Here is a 27,993-nt window from a genome sequence, read left to right as displayed (position 1 = left end):
AACGGCTCTCTCTTGTTTTTCAAGTGGACACACCAAATCCCTCACCTTCCTACACGGACGGAGGATCTTTGTTGAATGTCCTTGGTGCAGGGCAGATCAAGCCTCCATCAATCATATTCTTAAATGTTTAAATTTTACGATTTTTGAGATTTTAAGGGATCCGCTATTGTTTTGGGGCTTTTTAGACCGAAGACAATTCTTTGTTAATTTTGGACTTTGGTTTGGGATTGTTTTGGGGCTTTGGTTTCATGGAGGTGGTATAGAGCAGCTATACCACCTTGGATCAGAAACAACAACATTTTTTTTTTTTTTTTTTTTTTTTTTGTGATTGAAATAAAGATGTTCCTTTACTTTCTTGTGATTCTTTATATACTGTTATAATTTATAAGTTACAAATTATTTTTGAGATATTTACATTCTCTAATAAAACTGGTAAATAAAACAAAGAAACACCCATGTTTTCTTTCTTTTCCTAAAATTTCTAATACCGGTATTAAGATCTAGAAAATACCGAATACTGGTATTGAACTTTTGGTCCGGTATTGCAATCCCTATTCTCAATAATCAATATTCATGTAAAAATGTACCGTTTTGGAGTTGCTTTAAAAAATATGTCAACACTTATAACTCAATAACCGACACTAAAAGTGTAATCTGTTGATGTTTTATTTAATGGTTCTAAAGTGGTAAATACAAGAAGAAATATTTTAACTCAAGATTAGAAAACAAGAATGAATTTGAATTTTGATATTGGCCACAATTTGATATTTGTTATATAATTTTAACGAGTCATTATTTATCTGCAGCCATACCACGCTTAGCGAGAATAAGAAGCAAAATAAAATAATTAAATAATTAAAACTCTTAACGAGTGAAGTTTCGGAAAACGAGTTCTCAAGGAAACATCGTGACGTTACATGTTGGATTGCCTTGTATTTCGGTATCAGTATTGAGCGGATGTTTGAAGATAATTCAATTTCTGGATGGAAAAAGCTTTAGCCAAACAGCATTGTCGAACGTGACTCCCAGATGTTTGAGCAAATGCCTGTGAAACTTAATCGACGAGATTGATGAGTTGGTGGAAGAAAATAGAACTACCGACGAGTTTATGTAGCTGCATTTTACGTCAGAATAAGGTTTTCGATGAGATTTGGTCAAGAGTAGAGGAAATAATAGTTTCGGTAAGGACAACAGTTGTTGAAAGTTGCTAAAAGAATGAAGTGCGTTACAAATTCATTTTGATAATGCTGAGTCTAATTTTTGTCTAATTTTGAAATGTACTTAAATGTCTTTACATAACAATGAACACACACATGAATAATGAATAATAAATTACATTATTATAAATTAGAGTATTTTTTGGGAATGGAATTTATTGTTCTTTTTACATGGAGTCCCATTGAAAAAAATTTGTTTTAAAGAGTGTTTCGCATTGTGACTGATTTGGAAATGAATTAAGCAAATTTCTTTAGTATTTAGATAATTTTTTTTTAAATTCATTATTTCTTCAAATAATTACTTACTTTATGCCATCCATCCACTTTAAGGAATGTGTCCAAGATTGGAGTCGAATTGGGTATTTCAAACTTTCCAGTATAGAAAGAAGGTGTTGAGATAGAATCTGTTTTTTCTGTGGAAGATTCAATCTGCTGAATTGATTTGGGGTCTAATGGAATAGGTATCATTGTCCAGTTTTGAAGTATTTTGGAACCTAATGTTACATTTTGAAGAATTCCCTGCCAAAGGAACATGCATAATATAAATTTCCAAATACATTCTGATGAATAATATTTACATATCAAATTAAAAATGCATTTAGTGAATGAAAAATAAACAACTTCATGGCATACGTATTTATGTGAAAAATTATCGAGAAAAAAAATTGCTGACTGCATTTAAAATAATTCATAAAGAACCAGCATAACAGCCACAACTACTGTAACAATTTCTCCAATTTTTGTTTCTTAAGGAAGCCCATAATTCTTAGATGCGTTATCAATGGTCGTCTGTTTCCTGCCCCATCCCCGCTCAGTTTTAAAGAGAAATATCAAAAACACAATTAAACTGCACATTCTCTATGTATCTATTCTATCTCTATGGCAAAGTTGCACAGTTATTGCTCCTATTTCGCCAATATATATTTCATTTGAAAGTCTGTGACATCTATAAATAAATACATCATTAATAGTAGCCTATCTTTCTTAGCCTTCCATTTCTGAGAGATACTGCAAAATAAAACCTTGACACAACCCCTAGAATCAAAAACTTGATCGACTTTGAAAATATTCTCAACCAGATAGCAGAAACTATAGCTAGTCTATAGTTATTGTGCAAGTATAATTTAAAATAATACTTCCGTTTGGTTTGATACTTTAAAGTCAATCAATTTTGATGAAATGAAAATATTTTAACGTTGCAAGATTAAGATGGACGAACAACTAGTCGCAGAAGGCGGTTAGTATTTTTTTTCTTCATAAAAATATTTTTAATGGGCTATTTTGCGCTGAATCTGTCATCTTTGGGTTATGGTTTTAAGGCGGGGGTGGGAATGGGGAATTTTCTGAATTAAAATGTTAACAATCGTGCTTGACACTCATGATGCAAATTCGAAATATTGAAATATTGTCTCACTTATCTAGGATGTCTACTTTATGTGCCATCAAGCTCAATGCTACAAGTAAAGCACTACTCATATTCTCTGAACATGCAGTATGCAGTAAACCAGAAGAACGGCATTTATACTATTTAGATATGGATACTGTGCGCACTTGCGGGCAAAACTGATTTGGTATCTTGGAATTACTGGTATCCTTATTACAGAAGCACCTTCTAAGATGGGCCAGAAAGCATCGGATTTAGATTCCACAATAATGACATTCTGCGATGTTACAAATTAATTTGCAAGTTATTTTAAAGGACCATTGAGCTGGAAAGCGCTTAGAATGTACTATTATGCTAGTCACATCTGCAAAATAGATTGATACAAAAATAGTGGCTTGATGTTTACAGCAAGGTTTTCTTCAGTTGTCCTTCCGATTTCAGTATCGTCCTTATTGACACCATGTCTCACTGCAGTATTAATAAAATTGTTCATTTTATTGGGAGATACCCTTGCTATCATTAAGTTGCCATTAATGTAAATAAATGTGAAAGAATTACACTGATTCTTAAACAATATCTTGATTAAAAAAAGTGTTCTGCATAGAAAATATATTAAGATTAATTAAACTGGTTATGAATGGAGTATTATTAGGAGACATTTATATTATTTAAATAATTGACGACAAAACTGTTAGCGGTAATAACAAGACTACCGCTTAAATGAGATGGTATAAGACATCCCAATCTATTACATTTGTTTTTATTTGCATGAGTCGAGATTTTCAGCTTTATTTTTTCCTACTTCAGTCATCACATTATATGGAATACATGTTTTGACCTCTGATAAGGGCAAATAAAATATCACTTTCATTTGATACGTAGTACTTACTGATGGCGCATTAGTTTTACAGAGGAATTAATTTAACCGAAGTGGAATTGGATCACGAAATCAGAGAATGTTTTTAGAATGAAGTTACTATGGGCTAAATTAAGATAAAATCTTGGATATTAATTAAATTGAAATTAGAATTAAAATATCATTACATATATATATATATATATATATTTCATTTTCTACATTATTTTCCATGACAATGTTGCTTTTGTTATAGATCCTAATTAAATCGTTCATTATGAATATGCTTATTTTGATTTATTTCTACTTGGCTTGTTTAATGAAAAAAAATATATTAAAAATATGACACTATTAAGATATCTAAAACAGAATTTATCGAAATCAAATTTATGAATTGCTTTTACATTTAAAAAAAATGTCAAACATGTTAAAAAAACAATTACCTTCGGGTCATTGATTTGATTAGCACATACACGCCCTTGGTTTTCTACTAAAATTTCTAGTAGTTGACCTTTCAAAACTTGAACTGGAATGCTCTCCACTTTCTGTTCACGGTCCAGAATACCTTGCAATACCTTAGAGATAATATTGATTTGAAGGTCACTGTTAAAAATCAATACCCGATTTCATAAAAGCTGTAGTTTTTTAAAATGTATTTTATTAAGTTTTTAAAGTCAAAATTATGAAGTTTCCAGCATAAATTATATTGCCAAAAGAAAAATGTTTATTAAAAAAGAAAGATTATTCATATAGATTAATGACTAGATGACTATAAACCAGAACTAGACTTAAAAAATTCTAAAAATATAATTTCTTAATAACCTACTTTGTTCACATAGACATAAGCCCTGTCAGCGATGCTTTTAATAGTAAGAACAGCCGGATCTGTAGGTCGGAACTGGACAGTAGTTTTGTACAAAACGAAACCAAACGGCTGGAAGGAATAATTTAAGCATGCAATTCAACAATAAAATGTAAAGTTTCAGTGCAGATTGTTAAATATCAAGAATTAGTATATGCTAATGATAAGAAAACCTACAAATTTTATTAAATTTATGAAACATTCATTTTATGAAATTTAGTCTAGATGCACACTTATGCAAGGACAAAACTATACAGCGTTCTATAGAAACATTAAAGATGTGTGCAAGTTTGAGATTCGAACTCGCAACGTTAGGGTTCATAGCCGAGTAACAAAGCCACTAGACAAAAGAGTACACTCTTCTCCGGAACTTGTTATCTGGCTTATAATGTTACCACCACAGATGCCTACTTGCACATAAAGTTCTGAACTACGTTACATAAATGGGCATAAATAACTAGAATATGTGATGTAGCCATCTTGTAAAGGTCTCGAAAGGCAGAATTATATTGAAAACTTGTAGTTGGTGTATTCTTGTAGCAATGACATTCACTTTCTAAAGCTATGCAGTTGTTAATTCTTGCTAATTTCTCAAAGTTTGGCAAGTTACAACTTTCTTTTCAAGAGTTTCTCAGATATTTTCAAATGGAATAAGATCTAGAGATTTTGCTGATACATACGTTCGGCAAATATTTTCATTTTCAGGATACCTTCTATTTGGTAACTCTTATATGGAAGGTCATTATCCACTAAACTCAATCGAAGGCTACCTGTGCCCTGATGAATGCGCTTCCAATTTGTTCAAATTCTTTCACTTTTTGTAGCCAAGTAATAAATTGCCTAATTAGGTCTTCTTATTTAGGTTGCTGTAGGAAAGATATAGGGATGTAGGCTTCCTACAAATGAAGGTACAAGAAACGATATCTAAGCTGATGAGAATATTATTAGTGAAGAAAGACATCATTACACTAGTGAAATAAGGTCCAATGCTGAAGTCTTCTCCACTATACTAAAGCAATCCTATATTTTAGACATAAGTCCCCTAATTAAGTAAAAAGTATTGGAATCAGATTTTAAAGATTTAATTCAATTTTTAAAGGAAACGATTGCCGGAGTCCTTGCATAGGGGTAGCGCATCTTCCCCGTGATCTGGGCGTCCAGGGTTCGAATTCCGGTTCGGGCATGGTTGTTCTTCATCTGTGTTCTATCTGTGAGGTGTGTGAATATTCCCCCATGTAAAAAGGGGTTGTGCAAGCGAATGTGTGAGATTCATCTTCATATGAGCTAGAAGTCAGACCTCTGCCCTCGGGTGCTTAGGGGTCTTTACCCTCAGAAGCTACTGCACCCCCTTTCCGTGGTAGCGCGGACAAGGCATCCTCATCATCATCAAAGGATACAATTGAATTTTAGTTCAATTTTAGGGAGCCGACATATTTCTACAAAGGCCCCATCTTTTCGATATCTGGCAATTAAATTATTTTCTAGACAAGATTACTCGACAGTCATTATTGTGATTATTTTGGGCGTTCTTGGGGTTTAACCGCTGCTCATTTTTCCCATCAAAGAACTTCCTTAAAATTAAAAACTGCATTCATGCAGTTATGAATGCGTGCTGAGTCCATACTGCAGAGTGAAATTGAAATTCAAAGGCATTCATGAAATGTTTTTTGCTCTTGAGAGTTTTCTGACAACAGATCCAATAGACCCAAAGGTTGATTGAATTGATATTTCAAAATATGAGCTTTCCCTCAGCGAGGATACCTTCGATTTTCTACTACCTGTGTCAGTGATTAATGACCAAAGATCGCACTCTAATAGGCTCTTTAGTAACTATTATTCACTAATGGCATATAGGTACACAAGCACTTTTATTAGAGAGTATGTTAAAAAGTTTCGAAGAGACTACTCCCGCTATTATTAAAGTATACTGAGTTTTTGTATGTACCGACATATAAAAGGTTCAGCCTTCTACCATAGAAGTAATGTTTTATATTATAAAAAGGAGATAAAAATATGACATTTATGTTACAATAAAATAATTAGAAATAAAACAATTCATACTCACATGATTAAGCTTTTCAAATGACAAAGGATATGTTGAGATCACGGAGGTGTTGAGTTTTGCAATGTAATCCCATATAGACATTACCTATAGAAATAATTACATAATGAATGTATAGCAAATAAAATATTCCCGACAATATTAAAGCAGAAAAGAAATATTTTCATAATGATTTGAATACATTATTTTTATAATGATTTTTCATAATGATATTTTCATAATGATTCAATCAATACAATTTAATTATGCAACCAGATTAATTAAACTTTTTATTAAAACTAAGAAATATAGCAATTACCAACAGAAACATTGTTAAATCTATAAAAGCATTTGAAATTATATTTTAAAACGTAATGACTGACAATCGAACTTCTTCTTCATGAGCACAATAGCCCTTGCAGACCTTAAACTGCCTCAACCATGCGCACTTTCAATCACCCGCAATTTCCTTCTAGTACTTTATCCTCAGAACACTCAGGTGTCTTTCCAAATCCTCCAGCCATCTAGTTGGAAGTCTTTCTTTGGCCAAGGATCCCATAGGATTTTTAAATGTGAATATTTTGTAGGCGCTGTTTTCAGGGCTTCTCCAGATAGGGTCGAGCCGTTTTAACCTAATGTTCCGAATAACCAGTGTTACCTTGGTCGCCCATAGAGTTTGTATGATTCAAAATTAAATCCAGTTCGCCAACATCCTCTCTCTAGTACTGGGCCAAAGACGGTTCTGAGGATCTTTCTCTCGGACATGTTCAGAAAACGCCGAGTGTCCAAGTTAAGAGTCCAAGTTTCACTTGCATGGAGCAGAACAGGCATAAATAAGAGTCTTATAAATTCTTAGTTCAGTTTTTCGACTGATTAAGTTGGATCTTTGTTGTTTTTTCAGGCCAAAGAAACCTTTATTAGTCATGTTTTATTCTGTTGTCAATTTCTGTTTTGATTTATTATTGTTATTAATCATTGTGCCAAGGTATTTGAAATGATCGACTTTTTCGAAGGTATGACCGTTAATACATAGAGGAACACTGTGATTTATAGTTGAGGCCGGGAATTCCATAAATTTGATTTTATCTTCGTTGATATTGTAGTGAATAGCTTATAAGCCAGTTAACAGCTACGCAACCCGAGCAATTGCTTTTGTATTGTGGTCATGTAACTGGACTGCGAACCACAAGGTCCTAGGTTCTATTCTCGCTCTTAACAATTCGCCACATTGGTGACCTCGGACGATAGCCTTCAGCTGTTATGGCGCCATCTACCCGCAACCAAAGTCGTCAGATTCCCTTGACGCAGCAACACAAAAAGGCCGCAGCAACCCACAGTCGTCAGACTTACTTGACGCAGCAACAGCATCTGCAACCACTCACCCACGCACGCTCGCCATAACGCTCGGTGCTACTCAAATAGGTACAGGCGCATTAGAATCAACAATTAATACATCACCACTCAACAGCCATGTCGTTCGTCTCACCTCCGACTCACTGGAGGGAAGAGGGTCTGTAGTGAATAGCTTATAAGCCAGTTAACAGCTACGCAACCCGAACAATTGCTTCTGTATTGTGGTCATGTTATTGGACTGGCAACCACAAGGTCTCAGGTTCTATCCTCGCTCTATTCAATCCGCTACAATAGTAAGGTACATATTTGTGGCAGAAGTTTCCAAAGCTTGAAAGGCCTCTCTCATTGCTCTTGAAATATACACTACATATGATTATTTCAAAGATTCCCCCACCCCACCCAAAAAAAAAATCATAAGCTCCCGTGGCCTTCAACAAGCGTATTACGACCCTGAGGATATAAATGGAATGGATGTCGATTTTATATTTTGCTTATATATCAAATTTTTCACTCGGATATCTGTCCAAATTTCTTATTTAAATCTTCTTTTAGTGGTTTAAACTATTGATCTGTCACAATTTTTCAAACGAAAATAACAAAATGTCATTAAAATGTTTTAATAATTTTTATGATATATTATTATAATGCCTTTAAAATGATTTAGCACCTTGCATTTGATGTTCATTATATAGTTTTATCTATTAATACTAATAGCAGAAAAGTGTTTGTATGTCTGTCCGTTGCTGCATTTCAGGCCAAACTTTGAATTTCATTTATTAAACTTCACACAAATATTGTATGAAGAATGGGAAAGCGCACCAAAACAATTTTATGATTCTTGTATTAGATTTTAAATGATAAAAAATTAAGTAATTCTAATGGTTTTTAGTAATAATTTCTGAAAATTATTACTAAGATAGTTTCCAAATAAATCGTTTTAAAATTCAAAAAAATTTATGCCAAGTTAAAATTTAAACATTCATAATTTTGTCTTTTCCTCTGATTTTCAGCAAAAAGTCACTTTTGGTTCAGGATTGCAGTTTAAAAAAATAGCAAAATTATCCAATTAGTCTCTTTCTTTTTTTTCTCTGTCCATACCTCTTCCATCACTCAAATGTTTTTTTCCTTATAATTTTTATACATGGCAACACAGAGAATGGAATTTATTACCGGTTCTATCTATTCAACTTAATTATGACAATTCTTAGCAATTTATTTGGCATTTCAAAACATTAATAGATTTTTTTTATTGCTGATTAATAAGAATATTTGGTGAACACAAATGTGATTTACCAAGTTAATTTATAGTCCGATTGCATATGTAATCTAATTATTAAATATTAATCTCATGACCTACTTATATTATGTAGCTATTTTTACTTTTGCTTTTATTAATCAAATTTTTTTTTTCAAACGTTAAAAGACTCGCTTGTTTATGCCAATGTTTGTGACTGGAACTTTAATAGTAGTTTGAATCTGAGAATTAATCTAAATAACTAAATAAAGATAAATACTAAAATAAGAGAAAATTCTTCATTTTCGTTTTGAAGGTTTTTTTTTTTTTTTTTTTTAATTCTTGGGATCAAGAGCTAAAAAAAAAACATGCATGTCTCACCCTAGTTACGTCACTGTTTACAGTTGCCCTCAAAGATTCATATCTTTTTATTTAAACATAAAAAAACTGTTGTTATAACTTTCATTCTCGTCTTCCTTATCTAGTAAAATCTCAGTTGTAATAGCCAAGTCAATAACTTAGGCTAATAAAATCGCTGTTATTCTCATTTTTCTCTGTACCTTCAAATTACTTAATCGAATAATGAATTTGAAAATTCTGCTTCTTTCATATAACTACCCTCTCCTCTTCATTTTCAAGTAAGTTCTCTGTGTTATTGATGGCATTCAAGTCACCCATTGATAATATATTTCGCATTTCTTGTAGTAATATTTAAAAATTGATTTAATCAATTCTTTAAGCATTGGCAGACCGTAACATGAATGTAATGTGTGCAGTCGAAATATATAATTAAAAATTTAAGGTGAGTTGCAGAAGAATATAAATAAAAGAATTTTTTTAAAAAAAATAAAATGTATGCTTACTTTTTTTAAAGTTATTTTCGGCGATTTCATTTTTGGTGAAGGCTGAGGGACTGGACCAGGTGGTAGAGGAAGAAACTGAAAAATAAAATTTTTTATGAAAAGTTCATTTTAGAATTTTTATAAATTATGAAAACGATGAATATTTACACATCGACTTTTAATATAACAAAAGTTTTGAAGAATACAACTTATCAATATAAAATGCGGAATTAATAATTTTTTGATTTTTGAAATTAAATACAAAAGTAGTAGAAGAAATGCTATTATTTAAAGAATAATTTTTCAATTTAAACAACTATTTGTAGAAAAAAAAAAATGCAAATTTTTGCTGTTTTTGGCTTATTTGTGCAGACAATTTTGGTTGATAAATGAGCTAGAGTATTGCTTGATGAAAAATTACTTATCAATTTTATTTGCTTTTAAGTCTGAAAATTTAATTTATTAAAGACATAACACTACAATATCAGATACTTTTCGTAAATTTAAGCGTTAATGAAATGAAATCTACTATAACATTTTGTACAGTATCTAATTTTCCAAACAACTTCCATGTAATATAAATGAGAAATCTTAGAAAATCCGGAAAGAAAATAAGCATTTAAGTTTCATTAAAAACCGTTCTTACAAAACGCGAGGTATTTGTGAAAAAAGATTCTCGGAACTTCACTGTTCCAATCTCAACAGCACGATTCTACCATCAGTCCTCTAGAGCATTGTTACTTAAAGAAATTTTTCTTCCGTAATTGAAATATCAGACTGATCGACATAAATTGCTTTTTGATTAATGTTGTAACACCTCTTTTTTCCTTGAGCAGAGAGCGTCCCCTTGTGGTGTTTTGCAGAAGACAACCAGTTCAACTGCAGACCTGCACCCTGAGGTCGACTTTCCCCTCATGCGCAACCCTTGTGCTAACGCCGAATGCTTTCGGCTGGAAACCGTGGAATCCCTCCACCATACTGTTCTTTAACCTAATTTTCTATGTGTGTCTGTAGTAATGTTTGTGAATTTTGTAGTGTAACTGTGCTTGTGAAGATTAAATAGTGTATTTAAAACCGGCATTTCCTTAGAAAACCACAACACACCACTATATTTTCTTATGATCACATCGAATAGCGCATAGCCATTCTATTATGGCGAATTGACATGTGCTATCTATTGGGCATCCTGCATATATTTTTTAGAGGGAGGGGGAATGAATATACCACTTAAAATTAAATTACTAGAATAAAACCTTTAATTTACCTTTCCTATCGCATCTCGAATTGCGTAATATTTTGGAGTAGGGTCCCCAGCTTCTGTTAAAGGTGCATCAAAGTCATAACTTGTTGTACAGGCTTGAAATGTGTTTAAAATGTTCGAACCTGGGAACAAGTTACAATAATTTGAAATTCAATTTTTCTTTATCCTGGTAAAGAAAAACTGAAAAGATATCGGACGATTTGTGTATCTAAATTTAACTGCTAACTCGAGCTAAATAAATAAATAAAAATAAATAAATAAATCTGCATTTATTTGGACTTTATGGGGAAAACGTATGATTTAAATGAACGTTTGTTTTAAAAGCTAGGATGTAGAGTAAAATAATAACTCTGACAAGTAAATTAAATTTTTTCCCCTGAAAGTTCATGCTTGTTGCCATCCTTCTTATTTGGAAAAAAATCTTCTAAAAGTGGTTGCCCAGATCCATTTATGAGAAACAAGGGACTCTCTATTTACTCTTTTTTTAAAAAAAATTAATTAATAATTACTCACAATAGAAAAGACTTTTAAAGTTTAAATAAGTTTTACTTTCGAAATTCTGACTGTCCCTAAACTTAAATAGTAAATATTTGTAACATTTGAGCACCCAATTTAAATTGGATTTTGATTTTTAACAGAATCGAAGTAGATTTAAAATTTTGCTTATTTACAATTAGTAATTTTGTTTAGGCAGAAAGTTTCGATATTTAACTTAAACTATTGGCACCAGAATATTGTCCTATATTATATTACAATGTGGTTCGAAATTCTAAATGCATTTATTTCAGTATCAGGAAAATATTTTAATTTTATTGTTAAGTATCTTATGCTATTCCGGACACGACTTTGAAACATAGTTACATATCGTATACTGACTCGGTTTGTAAAAGTATACATTGTAAGTTCTATAAGAATAGAAGGCCTAATCTAGATCTCTAAAGACAATGAATATTTAACAACGCTAACAACGGAAATAATTTAGTTTAGTTTAGTTTAGTTATATTAACGTCCCGTTGTAAAGCAACACTAGGGCTATTTTGGGACGGACCTCGTCATTTTGAACCGCGGTCAGATGACGGGGACGACACCTGAGCTGGCACCCACCTCTCCACACAACACCAGCGGCAGGACGTTTGGCATGACGGATTTAACGCGCAACAGACCCCCTTTTACGATGGTTCTTCGGTGGAATCGGGTCTCGAACCTGAAACCCTACGGCTCACAAGCCGAGACCTTACCACCAGGCCACCGCGGCCTAACAAAGGAAATAAAAAGAAGCTTTAGATAGTTATTTGTATTAAAACTTCGAACAGGTAGTATTTGATCACACCATTTTTGTTTACGTATGCAAAATCTATTTATTTAACAAATTGGCTGTAATAGGATTTATTTGTTCCAAAAAGAATGTAATTCAATTGTTACCAGCAGTGAATCCAAAAGAAGTGCCACCAAGAAACATGTAGCTGAAAGAAAATATGTGTTAATTAGTACATTTGTTTTTCAAACATTGTCAGATTTTATAATAAATGTTCAAAAATCACAAAATCACATTAATTTTAGAAAGAAATTTAGTCTAAAATAGTTGAAATCGTTTTGGTTTGTTATTTAATAAAGAAATAAATTATTCACTGTTCGTTTCATATAGCCACGTCTACAACTTTTGGATGACATGCAATGGGCAATTATTAACATTTACCTACATCTTCTAAACGTAATTAGAAATTTATCTACATTTACCCTCAGAACTTGATTAAGTTAAGGGCCCATAGGTAATAAAAGGAATGACCTCCTCCCTTTTCAAAAATCAAATACCTCTTTTACAAGTTTTAATTTTAATTATATGTAATTTTAAATAGCATATTTCGCCAATCTGAAATAACAGAATCTTTAATTTAGGATCACTTTCAAGAAAGCTAGTTTTAGTATCATGCCTATAAAAGAAGCACTCCTAAAAAGTACTATATTTGGAGCATGAAATTCAAAAGTAAAATTTAACAATATTTTTAAACAAGACTATAAAATAAAGCAACATTTTTAAAACATAATTTAACTATAGAATCGATCAGCTTTTAAAATTATAAAACAATATATCTTGTTAAAGTTATAAAGAGACGTTATATAAAATTCGTGAAAGGAAATTAATTATGAATACTGTTGAAATATAGTTCTAAAATGTAGAGGATATTTATTTCTATTTGAACGAATTTGACTATATGAACCGTGTAAATTAAATTTCTCTGAATATACGTAAAGATACAATACTAAAATAGCATGCAACGTCCGCATATTCGAAAAGTTAGACTAGATAAAAGTTATTTCACTTTTATTTAATTTGTTACGATAAATTTTCTATTTTTACTTTGGCGTTAATGATTTCAATACTCTACAGGGGACCCATTAGAAATGTGGGACAATAACTAATTTCCAAACATTGATGTATAAAAATTTTGATATTGAAAATTTTCTACCAATTTAATTATTGACTCAAACTATATATAATATATTTGCGATAAAAAAAAACTGTTAAAGGTAATTTAAATAATTATATATGTTGGCTAAGTTAATAAATGCATGCTAAAAATTTCCTAAATTTCATTGATAATTAATGATTTTAATACTGTAAAAATAGCGGTGTCTGTTATAAATTAGAAGAAAAAAAACATTGAATACAAGATTTTCTAATATTTACAATAATAAATTAAAAATGAAAGATGGGAAATTTAAAAACAAAAGAAATTAATACTTTTTTCAATCGCTGCATTAAGAGGCTTTTAGATAAAATTTTGAAGGTCAAAACGCAAACCACTGAAAACTATACTAAAATAACATTTTGCTGGAATGACTATCACGGAAAGAAAATTCTTAAGCATTTATTAAAAATGGAAAAAAATATGAATTTTTCTCTAATTGTGGTCCAGTTGATAACTTCTAAACTTTGAGATAAAAATATAGTTATCAAAATGATCTAATTAAAATAAAGAATTATATTTTGTTTGAATAAAAAAATGCTCTGATGAAAAAAAAAAAATCCTCAGGGCTTGCTAGATTCCTTATCATCGAAGTTGTCGTTTTCAGATTCCTCTTAATCCTTAGACAAAACCCAGTTGGAATAGTCTCTCCAAAATATTCTCGCATAACTCCAGTTAACCCCCCAATTCCCTTGCTTAAAATTTTGAACCTTGGGCAAGGCCGCGAATACCTTGTAATTGTATAGTAAATTACAAGGTACTTGCAATACCTTGGTCGCATTGGTAAACGATAGTTATAAAATACAGATTTTTGGCATAAATCTAGCATTTTTACTATCTTCAGAATATGCGTTTTTGTAGACAGATTCAAATCAAAATTTGACACGGAACTACAGTTGTAGTTACAAGACAACATACCAAATTTCATTGATTTAAGCCATTATGTTTATGAATTATCGAATTTTCATGCATGAGAAAGTACGGAAAGACAGATGGTTAATCGCTTGAAATTTTTGCTTCAAAATATGGTAGGAATTAATATTTTAGATGCTAAATTTTATTTACATAGCTTTTTGCGTTTTGGAGCTATTGAGTTTATTTGTACTCAAACAATCAGACAGACAGACTTTCTGTGAATATATTTTATAACTATTCAAATTTAATAGAAATCTACAAATTTGGGAATAAGTCCATATACGAAATTTCATCCATCTAGCTCAAAGCATTTTTAAGTATAGTATTCACAGATAGACAGACTTAACGGATCCTTAACGAAAAAAAATTCATCAAAATTTAGAGTTTGAAATTTTTGATGATTACAATTATGATGATGATGATTTTGATGATTACATGGTATACGATAAAGCAAAAATGAAATATTGTATATGGAAGCAACCATAAGTAATGTTTTTATGATATCGCACAATTCTGTATTTATTGTGTGCCAAAGGTTTGTCAGTGTGCAAGAACTGAAAGTACATAAAATACTATGTACATACAACTGAAAGTACATTTAAACATATTTGAAGAAATTAACTATTGTTTGCAATTATCCTTCTTTCAATTAAATACAGAAAATAATTTTTATGGCAGAAAGCGAGAATTTATCGTTTGATTTTTTCCACTTATATCGAAACAAATAATAGTCTGCTTTTCTTAATTAATATTGAAAATAATATATTTTATGCAGCGCATTTAAATATTTTAATTATAATTATTAATTGGAATAAAAGCAAATTTATCACCAGTTTTTTTAAAAATATTATTTGGCATAAATACTATTGGCGAATTTTAGGTTTCACCACATGTCATTGGTGAACATAGTCAAAAAAGTAACATGATATCTTTGTTGAGCTTTTTTTTTTTTTTTTGACTTGTAATCGCTGTTATGCCGTTAATATAAACATCCATAAGTGAGTTAAAGCTATAACAGTTATCTTTTTTAATTGTAATATTTTTAATACAGTGTACTGTCAGTAACACGGTAGGCATCAAACCAAATGACCATCAAATTAACAAAGGCTTCGGAACAACGAGATTCACTAAAAATATTACATTTAATCCTTTAAAGAGCCATTTTTTGTTATATTATGTTTAGAAAATATTTTTAGGCTTGAAATTAGAATAAGAAAAGGGATTCATTTAGTTTATTAGATAAATTTAATTTGATTAATTAATTAATTTGGTTAATTAATAATTAAGTAAGAAATCAAGACTCATAATTTTGTCTGAGATAAAGAACTGAAGCATCTAAGTTTCTGCCTTTCTAAAAAAATTGTCAGAACTTATGCCAACCTACAGAATTTCATACAAAGATTGATAAATTTGATGGGAAGCATACTTCCCACGGCCCTAGAAAGGGTTAAAGGAACTAAAAAACGCACATCTTTTGGAAATTTTTATGCTGATTATTTTTACATAATGTTGCAATTAAATATTTCTCATCTATTTTTATTTAATTAGTTTTATTCAACCTTTAAATTTTTTGTACAGGCGCTATTAAACAATTTCAAAGTATGGGAATGAAATAAAGGTTGAAGTTTTATTTCATTTTCTTAAAAACTGGGAACATAACTTGTTGATGTTAGAAATAGTCAAAATTAGGAGTTGAAAATCCCTTTTTAGGCCCTAACTTTGAAACAATCGCAGTATAGAAAAACTTCAAATACAAAAGTTGTTCGTCTTAATGAGGCGCTAATTTGAAAATTTGATTTATATTTTTATCTTCAGTATTAAAGGAGTTATCGTGAAATAAAATTTTCACCCCACCCCCCATCGTTTTCACCTCCTTTGAGATAGACATTTCATTTACGAACATTTCCAAGGTTTTTACATTTCTTACAACATATTCAAGCCGATTAAAATGCAAACAAAATTATTTTTGGTATCTTGTTAACAAGAAGTTTTTGAAGAACTACAAAAATTTTTGGGAAGTCTTGTCATAAGAACCATGGCAATAGATAGCCTTCTTATAAGGAATCCATCTAAAATGAAAAAAATTAAATTTTTTTACACAGTCTTCCGGTCCTATTAGTCCTATTTAGTAAAATAATCTTGCCACAATAGTATTTTCAGCAAAATTCTACTCTTCTTCCTTCAAATTGACCGAATTAGGAAGATTTGAGATTGATTTTTGTATGTCAATCATCGGCCTACACGAGAATGCATTAAAACAGTCTAAAATCATCTAAAACGATGATATTCAAGACTCCATAATCCACCAGTTTTCATCGGTGAAGTGTGGAATCTATTTTGTTAAAAATGTTATCGTTATTCTTTTTTCAGTTTAAGACGAGAAAAGGTAGAATTGCGTCTGAAAAGATAATATTCTTACAAATTTACTGAAGCATTAGCCAGTAGCATTTCATTCAGAGTTTTCACCACATTTTCAGTTGTTTTGGTTGAATGAGGATGTCCCCAGTGGTCTATAAATCCAGGATAATATTCAGAATTCACTAGTGGGCCATCAGCTTGAGTGTAGCGTAGTCGATCGAAGTTGAGCGTAACGTTGGCTCCTGTAACACATTAAAAATATTTTTAAGACTCCAAAACTACTATAACCACAATGCGAAATGCATTATAAAATTATCGAACTTATTTTAATGCAGATAAGATTCGAAATAAATATTTGAAAAATCATGTATTTGCTTTCCTTCGGATGAACCTTTATGATTTTAGAAAGAAACCATTAGTTGTACTTCAGTCAAAATCTAATGTTTATAAAACATGCATTTTTATTTGTATTACGGCTACATAAAATCGATTTTTTTTTTGTTATAAATGCACAATTTTACTGCACACAATATCAATTACTGGTATATATGGCTAATTCTCTTCAAACACATGCATTTTTTTTAGCTGTATTGGAATCATATTTTTAATTAGGTATTATCTTATATTGTATAGCTTTCCCCGATCTGTCAAGTTGCATTGTATTTGATTAAACAGGGTGATTTAAAATTTGGCGTATAAATTGTTAGTAGAAGTAGGAGACACAAAAGCAAGCCAAAATAACAAAAGAATATTTGAATGTAAACCCATTTGGATAAATTAGAGAACTGATGTGGGCCGGGGTAACATGGTTGGTAAAGCATTGGATTCGCGTCCCTTAGGTTGCGAGTTCGAACCCCGCAGACCGAAGATTCTCCGCGTGCTTGGTGGCTGACGCGCGTATAAATCTGTCGTGAATCACAAAGTCCTACATGTCGAGAGTAGGGGGTATTGTTCTCTGATTCAGGTCTAAATTACGATCTGTGGATGAGTGAATGAAATGCGTGAATGAAGTCCGCCCCGTAAAAAGGGTATGACGTGTGTGTAGCTAAAGTCGTTCTCTTGGCCCTAGATGGCGCTGCTATAGAAACAAGAGGCGCACCCCTTCAGGCCTAAATCAGCTGTCTTCGAACAGCGGGCTTATCCGCAGCGTGGCAAGTGCCATAAGAAACAACAACAGAGAAATGATAATCCAGTATCGAGTGAAAGTTCTTAATCTGGTATTACTTAACATCATGAAAGTATGTACATGCAATTAATTTACAACAGCTGCAGTGTTTAAATTAAGTAAAATTTTCTAATTGGTAAGCGGTAAGCGGTTACATTTGTAGTGGTCTTGAAGATTCTTTAGGTAAAAATGGCTTGCCCCCCCCCATTTCAGGTTTTTTAAAATATTAAATGTTTGCTATGGGAAGTGCTGGACTATATAGCTGATCAGCAATATCTTATAATTAAAAAAAAAGGCCTTATACTATACAACCTTACCTAACCATAAACTTATACTAGACATAAAAATTTTCGCATTGAATATTGAATCCCCCAATAAAATATCGATAATTTACTTTGAAACTATCTATGAAACTATTGAAAATGGCAATCTTATATGCATTTAATATTGAGCTAGTAAATCATACCTAGTTTGAGTGAATAGAATAAATGAAAAACATCAGCGGATATCAGCTTCATTTATATTTATTTTACGCAAATCTTACTGTTCTTCATCTACATGATTTTACAATACGATACGCAAACAAAGTTTCTAATCAATCTTGTTGATACTAGCATAATAAAAGCTGATGGATATAATATTGTATAATACCATTTTCCTATTATTTTAATCTTCTATTTAGAAAGGGAGATTTTTAATGGATGCCAGATAAGTGAGCCTTTTGTTGATTATTTGGTAGTTTGGCAAAAAAAGTTGCGATTTTGGAGAAAAAAAAAGGGGGGGGGGCATTTGAAAATGCAAGATTTCTACTCTATCTCTATTGTGCATCGAAGTCTGATGGATTCCATACAATCTAACGCTGTTAGAAATTTTTATATATCCGTGATGTTCAGACGAATGAATGAGTTGTGCATGGAGAGGAGCTGGTCAACAAAGTACCCGATCTCTATTACTGTTATTTTATTAGTGATTTGTTGCCTACTTATGATAATTTCTACAGCAAAAGCAAGTGCTGTTCTTTTTACACTCTTTGTGCATTTGTTATCTGTGTTTTGTCTTTTATTGAATATTTGTGAACAAAATGTTTTCCATTATCCAACTTGTTGAATTACGTTCATGAGCAGCTGTTGAATGATTTTTGTGGCAAAATTAATGCTATGATTTTTTAATGTTAACTGTTTTTATTTCAATGGAAACGATGCTTTAGAATGAGTGGACATTTTGATGCCGATGCTTCTTACTGATCAGCGTTAATATATTTGTAAGAAACTAGTTATTGCTAAAAATTAAGTAGAATTTCCGAAAAAAATAATATTGAATATAAAATTTTTTCTAGATTGAAAATTTTAATTCGAGTCAAAAGTGCAAAATGACAAGTTTTAGAGAAAAATGCTTGAGATCCATTTGTAGATTAGAAATAGGAATAATCTAATATCGAAAGAGGTTTTTTTTGGAGTTTAATAACATAGAAAAGCAAGACAACAGCAAATTTTGTTTGTTGAAAAGATTACCATTTTTTTTATCATAGTTATTAAAAGCTTCAATGAAAACTTTTAATGAGAATGCAATGAGTTTTCGCCACCTTATGCGAGAGAAATTATTTTTCTGAATGTTTTGAAATAATTTCTAATATACTGTAAACTACACCTGAACTTAAAAATACATAAACTTAAAAACTTTTCTTTAAAAAAAAAAAAAAAAAAAAAAAAAAAGGAAAAAATTTCTGTTTTTTAAAATTTTTATTATGATCAGAAATTGCTCTAAATGCAACGCTAATATACGCTACATATGCAATCTTAGTAGTTTTTAATATATTACTTTTATATTTATTCGTTGGTAAATTTGATTATTATTAAACCACCAGGTTGAAGCTGCCCCGTTTATGGTTAAACAACAACATTTGAGCGTAAAGCAGAATCTCGTGGGGAAAATAAGTAGATGGGAGGTTAATATATTGAGCAACCTGGAAAGACCACAATGAATGTTTGAAAAGCTAATGAAAGCATTTAAAATCGTTTTCAGTTGATGGTTCGTACCATTATTCTTAATCTACTTTTTGATTATAGTTCCAACAATTTTCTTATTTTGTGTAATATTTAAGTAATCAGGCGGTCAACAAGCTTTCATGGAATGAATAATGAAAATTATTGGTGACATAGATATACTATTTTGAGTATACTTGATGCAGACTTAAAAGAAAAATAGCTAGGTTCAATATATAATAAAAAAAAGTTGATTACCTGCTCCAAAGTCAGTCGTTGCGAGTACACCATATGTTTTACCACAGGCCAAACTGTTTGGAAAAGGCTGATCTGTTGTGAAGAGCACAACATTCTTTTTCAGCAGTTTGTTAAATAAGTCTCGAAGATGAGCTTTGTACTGATCGCATCCGCAAAAAGCATATTCGTTCTCGATCTTTTAAAATAAGATTTTTTTAAAAAAAATTGAATAAAACCTAAATAAGTAAACTGGCAAAAACAAAATAATTATTTAGTATCGAGCAATGAATTATATTTTAATTAATTTTCTTTGACTGAATAGAGTTACAAAGAATATTTAATGGTATGATCTTTTTTTTCAAAATAAGAAAAATGTAGGGAAAAAAATTAAAATTTTTACATTCGCTTTTCCATAAATATCTAAAGGAACTTAAGTTTATTTTTGCAAATAATAAAAACATTTTGTCAAGAAATTTAGAATCAAAATTTTAAAATAGCTCATCTTGCTATTGTAACGGACCAACCATTTCTGGTTAGAGTGGCCTTATTGTAATAACAAGATGCTGCTGGAAGAACAAGGCAGAAACTATGAAATTGACGAATTATCTTTAGAGAACATACTACTTATTATAGTATTACATGCACTCCTCCAGTTAGCATCTCTCCAGTTCACTTAGCATCTCTCTGCTATTACCATTCTAAAAAAATTGAACTGGGAAAGTTGAAAAAAGTACATAACAGCTATTTTACAATTAAATCGTTGTTTGGTAATCGTAAAAAAGACTTTCCTGTTTCATAGGACTGAATAAGAAAAGGAGGAAAGGTTAAAAGATCAGTTTTTATTTTTAATAAAAGAATATTAATTTTAGAAAAAAGTTGACAATAAAAAGCTCTAGCTATTAAAAAAAATCCTATAAAATGAGTGGTCAGGAGTAAATTAAAAACTAACAAAAATTTGAAAAAACATTTTTAATTTTTTTTAAATTCAAGCAAAATTTTTTAATTCGGATTTAAGTATGTAGTCCATGAAAAAAAAACTATAAAAAATTTTAATCGATACCTCATTATTTTTTTATCGAGAAAAGAAAGTGGTCGGAAAATGCCAATAGTTACTTTTTTATCTCTCCAAATTTTTAGAAAAAAACATTTCAAAAAACAATTTGCAGTTTATATTTTGTTGCAATTACAATGCCCAAATGCACTTTTCCGATGGTCCGAGATCACTTCTGAATGTCTTTAGGAATCAGTCTCCACGGTATAATATTTTTTTCAAAATTTAATTTTCTCCACTTACTGAAAATTGATTTTCATAAATATCATCTGAAATAATAGAAAGACACTTTGTTTGGGAAAAGTAGCATCTGAAATTGATGTTTAATATAATTTTTAATGTAGATAAACAGTTTTATCCAAAGAATCGCATATTAATTTCTCTCATTATCTTCATCGCCTTTTTGCGCTGTCGTTGTGAGATATAATTATATGTTATTATTTCTGCCCAAAGGAAATCAAAATTTTGAGATCGAATAGCTTGGTGATTCTAATATATGCATGCTACTTAAATAAGAAAATGAAAATAAAGAATTAAATGGACAATTATTTTAAGCTGTTTCCATTAGTATGATCACTGACGGTGGCACAAATGCTTTATAAAACAATGAATTAAGAAATCGATATGCAATTGAAGCAAATGTGCTGGGAAATAGAAAAAAAAAAAAATCTAAGTCTGAATCAGAAATTTCCTCAAAAATTGTAAACAATTTTTTTTAACTAAAGATTTTCCATTGAATAAATTACCTGAATGCTTATTATTGGTCCTCCATTGTTGTACAAAAGTGGCTCAATCTTCGGAAGCAAGACATTATACCATTGATCTATATGCTTTATGAAATCTTTAAAAAAGTTATAAAAAAACCTGAAATTAGAACCATTAAATATTGCAAAAAACTTGTGCTAGAAAAAGTATAAAAGTAAATACTATCTTTTTAAAACAATTCTTTCAAGATTTAAAAAGATAATTTTTTAAATACACAAGGTAATAAATATATAAAAAAAATATTCATAATCTTCTTACTAGGATCCCAAAATCTCAGTTTCATGTTAGGATCGATTCTCAAAAGCCAGTAAGGAAGACCACCCTGAAAAGTAGAAAATTTAAAACTCAGAAATCACGAATGTTTGGAATAGTTTTGAGAAAATAAGCTAACTATTTCAAATCCAATACAAATACTTATTAAAATCACAAATAGCTAAAAAAATTCAACAATATTTATAAGAATTATAGCTTACAAAAAATTCCAATAATTATCAAACCGCACGATGTTTTTAAAATTTTGCAAACACTTTGCACTTATGGATTAAATAAGCAATATTCAATTCAAGAGTTCAATGGATAATTTTCATGTTTTTTTTCACTTTACATTGTGGAATCATTATAAAAAGAAATAAAATAAATCCTTATTGTGATTATAATCATACAATTTTTAAGTTTTAGTGACAAAATCTATATTAATTTGTACTGTAACTTATAACATTTGACTATAAAATCAATTAAAGAATTATTCTAAATGCAATACATTTTTTTATCACAGTTTATAATTTTACGAATTCTAATTAATCTCGAATATATGAATAACGGAAAAATTACAACTTATTTAGAAGAATACGTAGGTTCTACTTTAAATCTATGCATAGTATTTAAATCTTTATCTTAGAACAGACAATTTACTAGTAATGAATGAAGTCACATATATTGTTCTTTGAAAGTTCTATGTGTTAAACATTATTATCATCAATTAAAATACCAAGTTTCTTGAATTCTGCGCAAATTATTTTATGACGCATTTCATTACTTTCGGTTAAAAACATTAACATGAAAGATTACCATAGAATTGTTAAGTTTTAAAATATGAGTTCATGCAAATTCTCAAGATTTGAAATTCAAAATCGTTTGGTAGGCAGTTCTTTTTGGCATTTCGAGCATGATAAAAACATGCCAAAAGTTTGGAGTAGATGGACTGTACACTTTCTTACCAAATCTCTCTCAGCATCTATGAACGGACCTGTACGTAAAATGACAAGCATATCCAAATCCTGAGCAGTCTTTATAAATTTCACCAGGTCGTAATTGCCTTCAAAATTGTACACACCAGGTTCGGGTTCATGGTGGTTCCATTCTACGTATCTGTAAATAAACCGAATAAAAATCGGAGGATATTATAATCTTTGGAATCATATTTATTATTTAACAGTAAAGGATAAATTATCACCTTTTCTAGCTATTAGTTCGAAAAAATAGTCAGTACGAATTGTTAATTCGAATATAATGAATATTAATTTAACCGATTTTAATTTACAATATTTTTGTTTTATAGAACAAAATTATTCATAAGTATTTTTCAAATTCAAAAGTATTTTTCAGTAAATACATTAATACATCCTGAAAAAAAAAAGAAATTCAATGAACATTTAAAATTCCAAACTTAACTTAAATAATTTTATCACGAAATATTGTCTAATGAAAATCTCTATTAATAACAAAGGGAAATGTGTGCGTGTTTGAGTATTGACGCTCTGTAAGAGAGGCCGTTTGATTTAGAGTTACCAAATTTGGTACGGATATACACTGGAAGGTAAAACTATGCCTTAGGAGCATTTAAAAAATTATTTAGAATTTTCATTTATGAAAAATCAAGCAAAATTTTGACTTAATTCATATTTCTCACAAAACTTACGAAAATATTATAACAAAAAATGAATTTTGAGCTATCTCAATCTTCCTTTTACCTTACCATAAAATTAGTTTTTCAATAGTATAAATTTGCTGCACCGTCTTTTCGTTTATTTCAAATTAATTAAAAAAATATTTTAAGTTTGTTTTAGAAAAATATATATCACAGTTGTAAAGAAACTATAATCGTTTGCATTGAGGCTATAAATATTTCACCCTTAAATTTTCTTCTATTACTGTTGCCGAAAATGCGAAGGAAATATGGTTTATTTTCCCTTAACGAATAGGTTTGAATTTATAATTTGCTTTTAATAAACTTTTTGATTTTTTTATATTTACAATTAAGATTTTACTTCACAAGTAATCAATGAGAAAACGCTTTTAAAGGGCGAATATTTTTAAATAGTATCAACAAGAAAGTTTTTATATTAAGGGAAATTTAATCATTTTTCAAATTAAAGTTCGAATTTTAGCGAAATTAGAAAAATATAGAGATGCATAGCACAGTATACAGAATGGTATACGGTTTCTAAACTAGGTTCCTGTTAGATATCTATCAGAATTTGTTTATAAATATTTTGCGGAAAAAGTCATTTAATGTAATACACAAAAATTTGATTTTGGGTCGTTTCAGTGTTAAACAGGCATGCTGATTTCAAAACTGTTGTTAGCTCTCTTCTACAAACGTCAAGCTTTTTCTCTGTACTTTATGTGAAAGTGATTACACTCTTTAGAATTAAGCTTGAATCATAGGAAACACTATTGTAACACAAATTCTATTGATTTCGATTGCTTGGCATAAACCTTTTACGATCGGCGCCGAACGAATTACGCTGTAAGAGGACAGCGACTGGTGCCTACTTGTTTAGAATATTTCATTTACTCCTGAGCTTTTGACTTTGATGTTTTGGTACAATGAAGCACATTACAACGAAGAGTCCGAGTTCTTGTTTGCATACAAAGTTAGCAGCGTTTATTTTTCATTTAGTATATACTAGTCACTTCAGTCGATCAGCTGATTATTTGTTCCTGTAATTTCATGCCCATGATTCTCCCAAATTGTTTGATATTAAAGCCGTGTTATTTTAATTGTCGTATTCTTCGTATTATGTATGCCAATTTGTCTCAGATTAAACTATATTATTCGAATTATTTAAGTTGTGATCATTGTGTATATGAACCTTTCTAATGGAGACAGTCCCTTAACACCACAGCTTTATTAAAAACATAAATATCCGGTTCATATATCTTCTAAATTTCGTTATATTGTAATTTCATTTTTTATACGTCTTGTAAATTACTCTGACATTAAACAAAATCCTTTCTCTTTAGCTTAGCAAACGATAAAATATTTGATGAGACAGTGAAAACAGCTTAAATTTGTGGACAAAAATGTCACCTACTGTCAGATATTAGGCAATTTTTCTTTAATTTTCAAAATTCAGCAAAAATTTGCACAACTATTAAATTAGTATTATTATAAGGATTTTTTTTTTAAATTTTCAAACGGAATAAAATTTATTTTTGTGCAATGATATTTTAGGAAATTATCTCAGAAAAAAGCCAAAACTCAGCTTAATTTTTAATTAATTAAAATTTTAGTTTAAAAAAATTGCTCCGTGTGCACATTCTCATCCTTTAAAGTATATATGCTCCAATTTCGGAAGCGCAGATCAAGTGGGCTAATCTACACAGCAGCAACACACACACACACACACATTACACACTCATTTTGATTATTAGTACAAATATGCATATCATTAAACTGAAAGTAATTATGAAATTTTTTCAGATAATGTGACTCGAATTATCTAGTACAAAAAAAAAAAAAAAAAAGAAAATAGAATCTGAATGATTAGAATATTGGGTATTATTAAAAAGTAGGAGCTACACTTTTTTGTAACTTACGTTTGTATAGCATTGAGTCCCGCCATCTTTAACTTGTATATTCTGTCATGCCAAAATTCATGAGGTACTCGAAAATAATGAACAGAACCGGAGATGTATCGAAAAGTGTTTCCATCTTTCAGGAAACGATTATTTTCGTAATCGACAACGAATGATCCGACTCCGAAAACCTGTTGAAAGAAAGAACATCTTTTTTGCTTTAAAGTGATTTAAAAATTATTTTAAGTTTGCTTTGATAATTTCTTTAAGAAAAAGCATATATAATTTTAATTGATTTTTAATACATTTATTGAAAAATGTAATAAATCTTTCATAAGTTTTCAGTAGCGATTTAAGAAGTTAGAGAATTATTAACAAAAAACAAACACTCACCAATGAATTAAAAAATTTTGATTAGCAATAAAGAATATTCGACTTCCAGAGAATTTAATGTTTGACTTTTGAGTTGATTGATTAATAAATATAAAAGAGAAACAGCAGACGATTACCGTTTGCTTGTAATCATATCAAAATGAATTTGTTATAAATTCTATTTAAATTTGATGATAATTATTTCGAATCTTCTTCTTTAATTTCTTTGCTATTCCTGCATTAAATTTTCAGAAAAGGTAATATAAGCAAACAACACCGAAATATTTCATAAAATTTTTTGTAAACCACGCTAGTGAGATTCGAATTCAATACATTCTTTGATAAGAATAATAAATCGATTTTTTTTTCATTTCTTTTATTTACTCACCTCTTTAAGTTTTATGAATTGTACAACTATGGAAGAATAGGAAGTCATTTTATTATTTTCCGTTTCGAACTGAAAATTTGTATATTCTTATATAAAAAGCAAACGGTTTCATTCTCTTTTTGACATTTTACTTTGGTATTATGGTAACACACATTTCAGTAATATATCAAAGTAAAGCAAGTTTTAAAATTTGGTTTAATTTTAAATTACTAAATTTCACTAACTTTGAAATTGAATTTCTTTAATTTTTCAAATCCATTATGAAAATCTCATTTTAATTTTGAGAACTGAAAAAAAAGATTCCAAGCTAGATTCATCTGTTTTAAACTTAAAATTACAATAAGGTTTAATTTTTTTAGTATACATATTTTTTGTATTATACTGTATTCCCTGAATTTTATTGGCTAATTTATGCCATATATGTATTCCAAATTAATAGACAATTTGATCTAGTATTTCCTTTTTTTTTCTACCATTTGCAAATAATGAATAAGGAATGGCAAAAAATATTTTTCTAATTCATATTTGTTTAATAATTTATTCTAATCGAGCTGTTTTGCATAACTGCTTTCTGAAATCAGATCAATTTATGATTTTTTTGGTATTTCAAATTTCCAACTTATCACAGAAACTTATCATCAACTTATTACAAAATAAAAAAAAATCAATGAACATTAGAAATAAGATATCGTAGATAAATTTTTATATAACGATTTGTGGAGAAAAGATTCGGAAATAATGGTATTTAATAAATAAGGATATAAGTGAAAAAAAAAAAAACGAAAGTAGAATACATAGTAAATAATGATATAAGCGGAAAACAAAAGCGACAATAAAATAAAATAAATGCATTTTGTCGTTTTTTTTTTTTTTTTTTTTTTTTTTAGAAATTTAGTTTTACTGAAGGTAGAAAAATATTTCTCTTGGAAAAAAGTTTAAAATATTTAAAAACATAGAATGAAACAACTTATTTTTATTTGTGAATAAAATACATATTAATAAACAAATAAAATTAGAAATTTAATCAAATTCATTCTAGTTAAAAAGAATAACAATACTTAAAATCTACAGAAATAATTTTTTTAATATTTAAATTCAGCAACATTTGTATTCTGAAGAAAAATTTGTTTATACTAACCGTTTTTAAGCAAAGTACAAGAAAAACTAAAAATATTTTGAAGTTCATATTGTTTACGTCTATAATCAATAAGCAACAGGAGAGAAGCACTCCCTTGTAACCTTTAAAAAATGTCTAGTTTTTATAGGATTGAGAAGAAGATATATTTTGATTTTTTTTAAATATTTCCAGATATACAGAAAATATCACATTTCTTTGTTTTAATTTAGATAAGATATTTTAACTCATGACAGATTATAAAAAAAGATATTCTATCCTATTCTTAAATTCATTCATTCACAATCAACGTGAAAAAATGATTAG

General features: G+C 29.7%; 1 protein-coding gene across 2 annotated transcripts in view; it reads right to left on the bottom strand.

Moving 5' to 3' along the window:
* The window catches only part of LOC129974892 (beta-galactosidase-like), a 31,372-nt gene extending 3,596 nt beyond the window's left edge, over positions 1-27,776 (bottom strand). Inside the window, exons 1-14 of one of the 2 annotated variants that reach the window (XM_056087669.1) lie at positions 27,691-27,776; positions 25,814-25,983; positions 23,209-23,359; positions 22,250-22,313; positions 21,973-22,067; positions 20,197-20,371; positions 16,853-17,033; positions 12,473-12,513; positions 11,054-11,172; positions 9,811-9,885; positions 6,385-6,468; positions 4,284-4,391; positions 3,901-4,032; positions 1,524-1,736 (exon numbers count right to left, since the gene is read on the bottom strand). In XM_056087669.1, coding sequence (XP_055943644.1) covers positions 1,524-1,736; positions 3,901-4,032; positions 4,284-4,391; positions 6,385-6,468; positions 9,811-9,885; positions 11,054-11,172; positions 12,473-12,513; positions 16,853-17,033; positions 20,197-20,371; positions 21,973-22,067; positions 22,250-22,313; positions 23,209-23,359; positions 25,814-25,983; positions 27,691-27,738 — 1,656 coding nt within the window. In that variant the 5' untranslated portion in view covers positions 27,739-27,776. The remainder of the gene's footprint in view (positions 1-1,523; positions 1,737-3,900; positions 4,033-4,283; positions 4,392-6,384; positions 6,469-9,810; positions 9,886-11,053; positions 11,173-12,472; positions 12,514-16,852; positions 17,034-20,196; positions 20,372-21,972; positions 22,068-22,249; positions 22,314-23,208; positions 23,360-25,813; positions 25,984-27,690) is intronic. The other variant, XM_056087670.1, reaches the window with a different exon arrangement.
* Positions 27,777-27,993: the final 217 nt, after the last annotated feature.

The sequence above is a fragment of the Argiope bruennichi genome, chromosome 7 (assembly GCF_947563725.1).
Source record: "Argiope bruennichi chromosome 7, qqArgBrue1.1, whole genome shotgun sequence".
Taxonomy (NCBI): domain Eukaryota; kingdom Metazoa; phylum Arthropoda; class Arachnida; order Araneae; family Araneidae; genus Argiope; species Argiope bruennichi.
The sequence above is the reverse complement of the archived record's forward strand: the minus strand, read 5'-3'. Positions and strand labels throughout refer to the sequence as shown.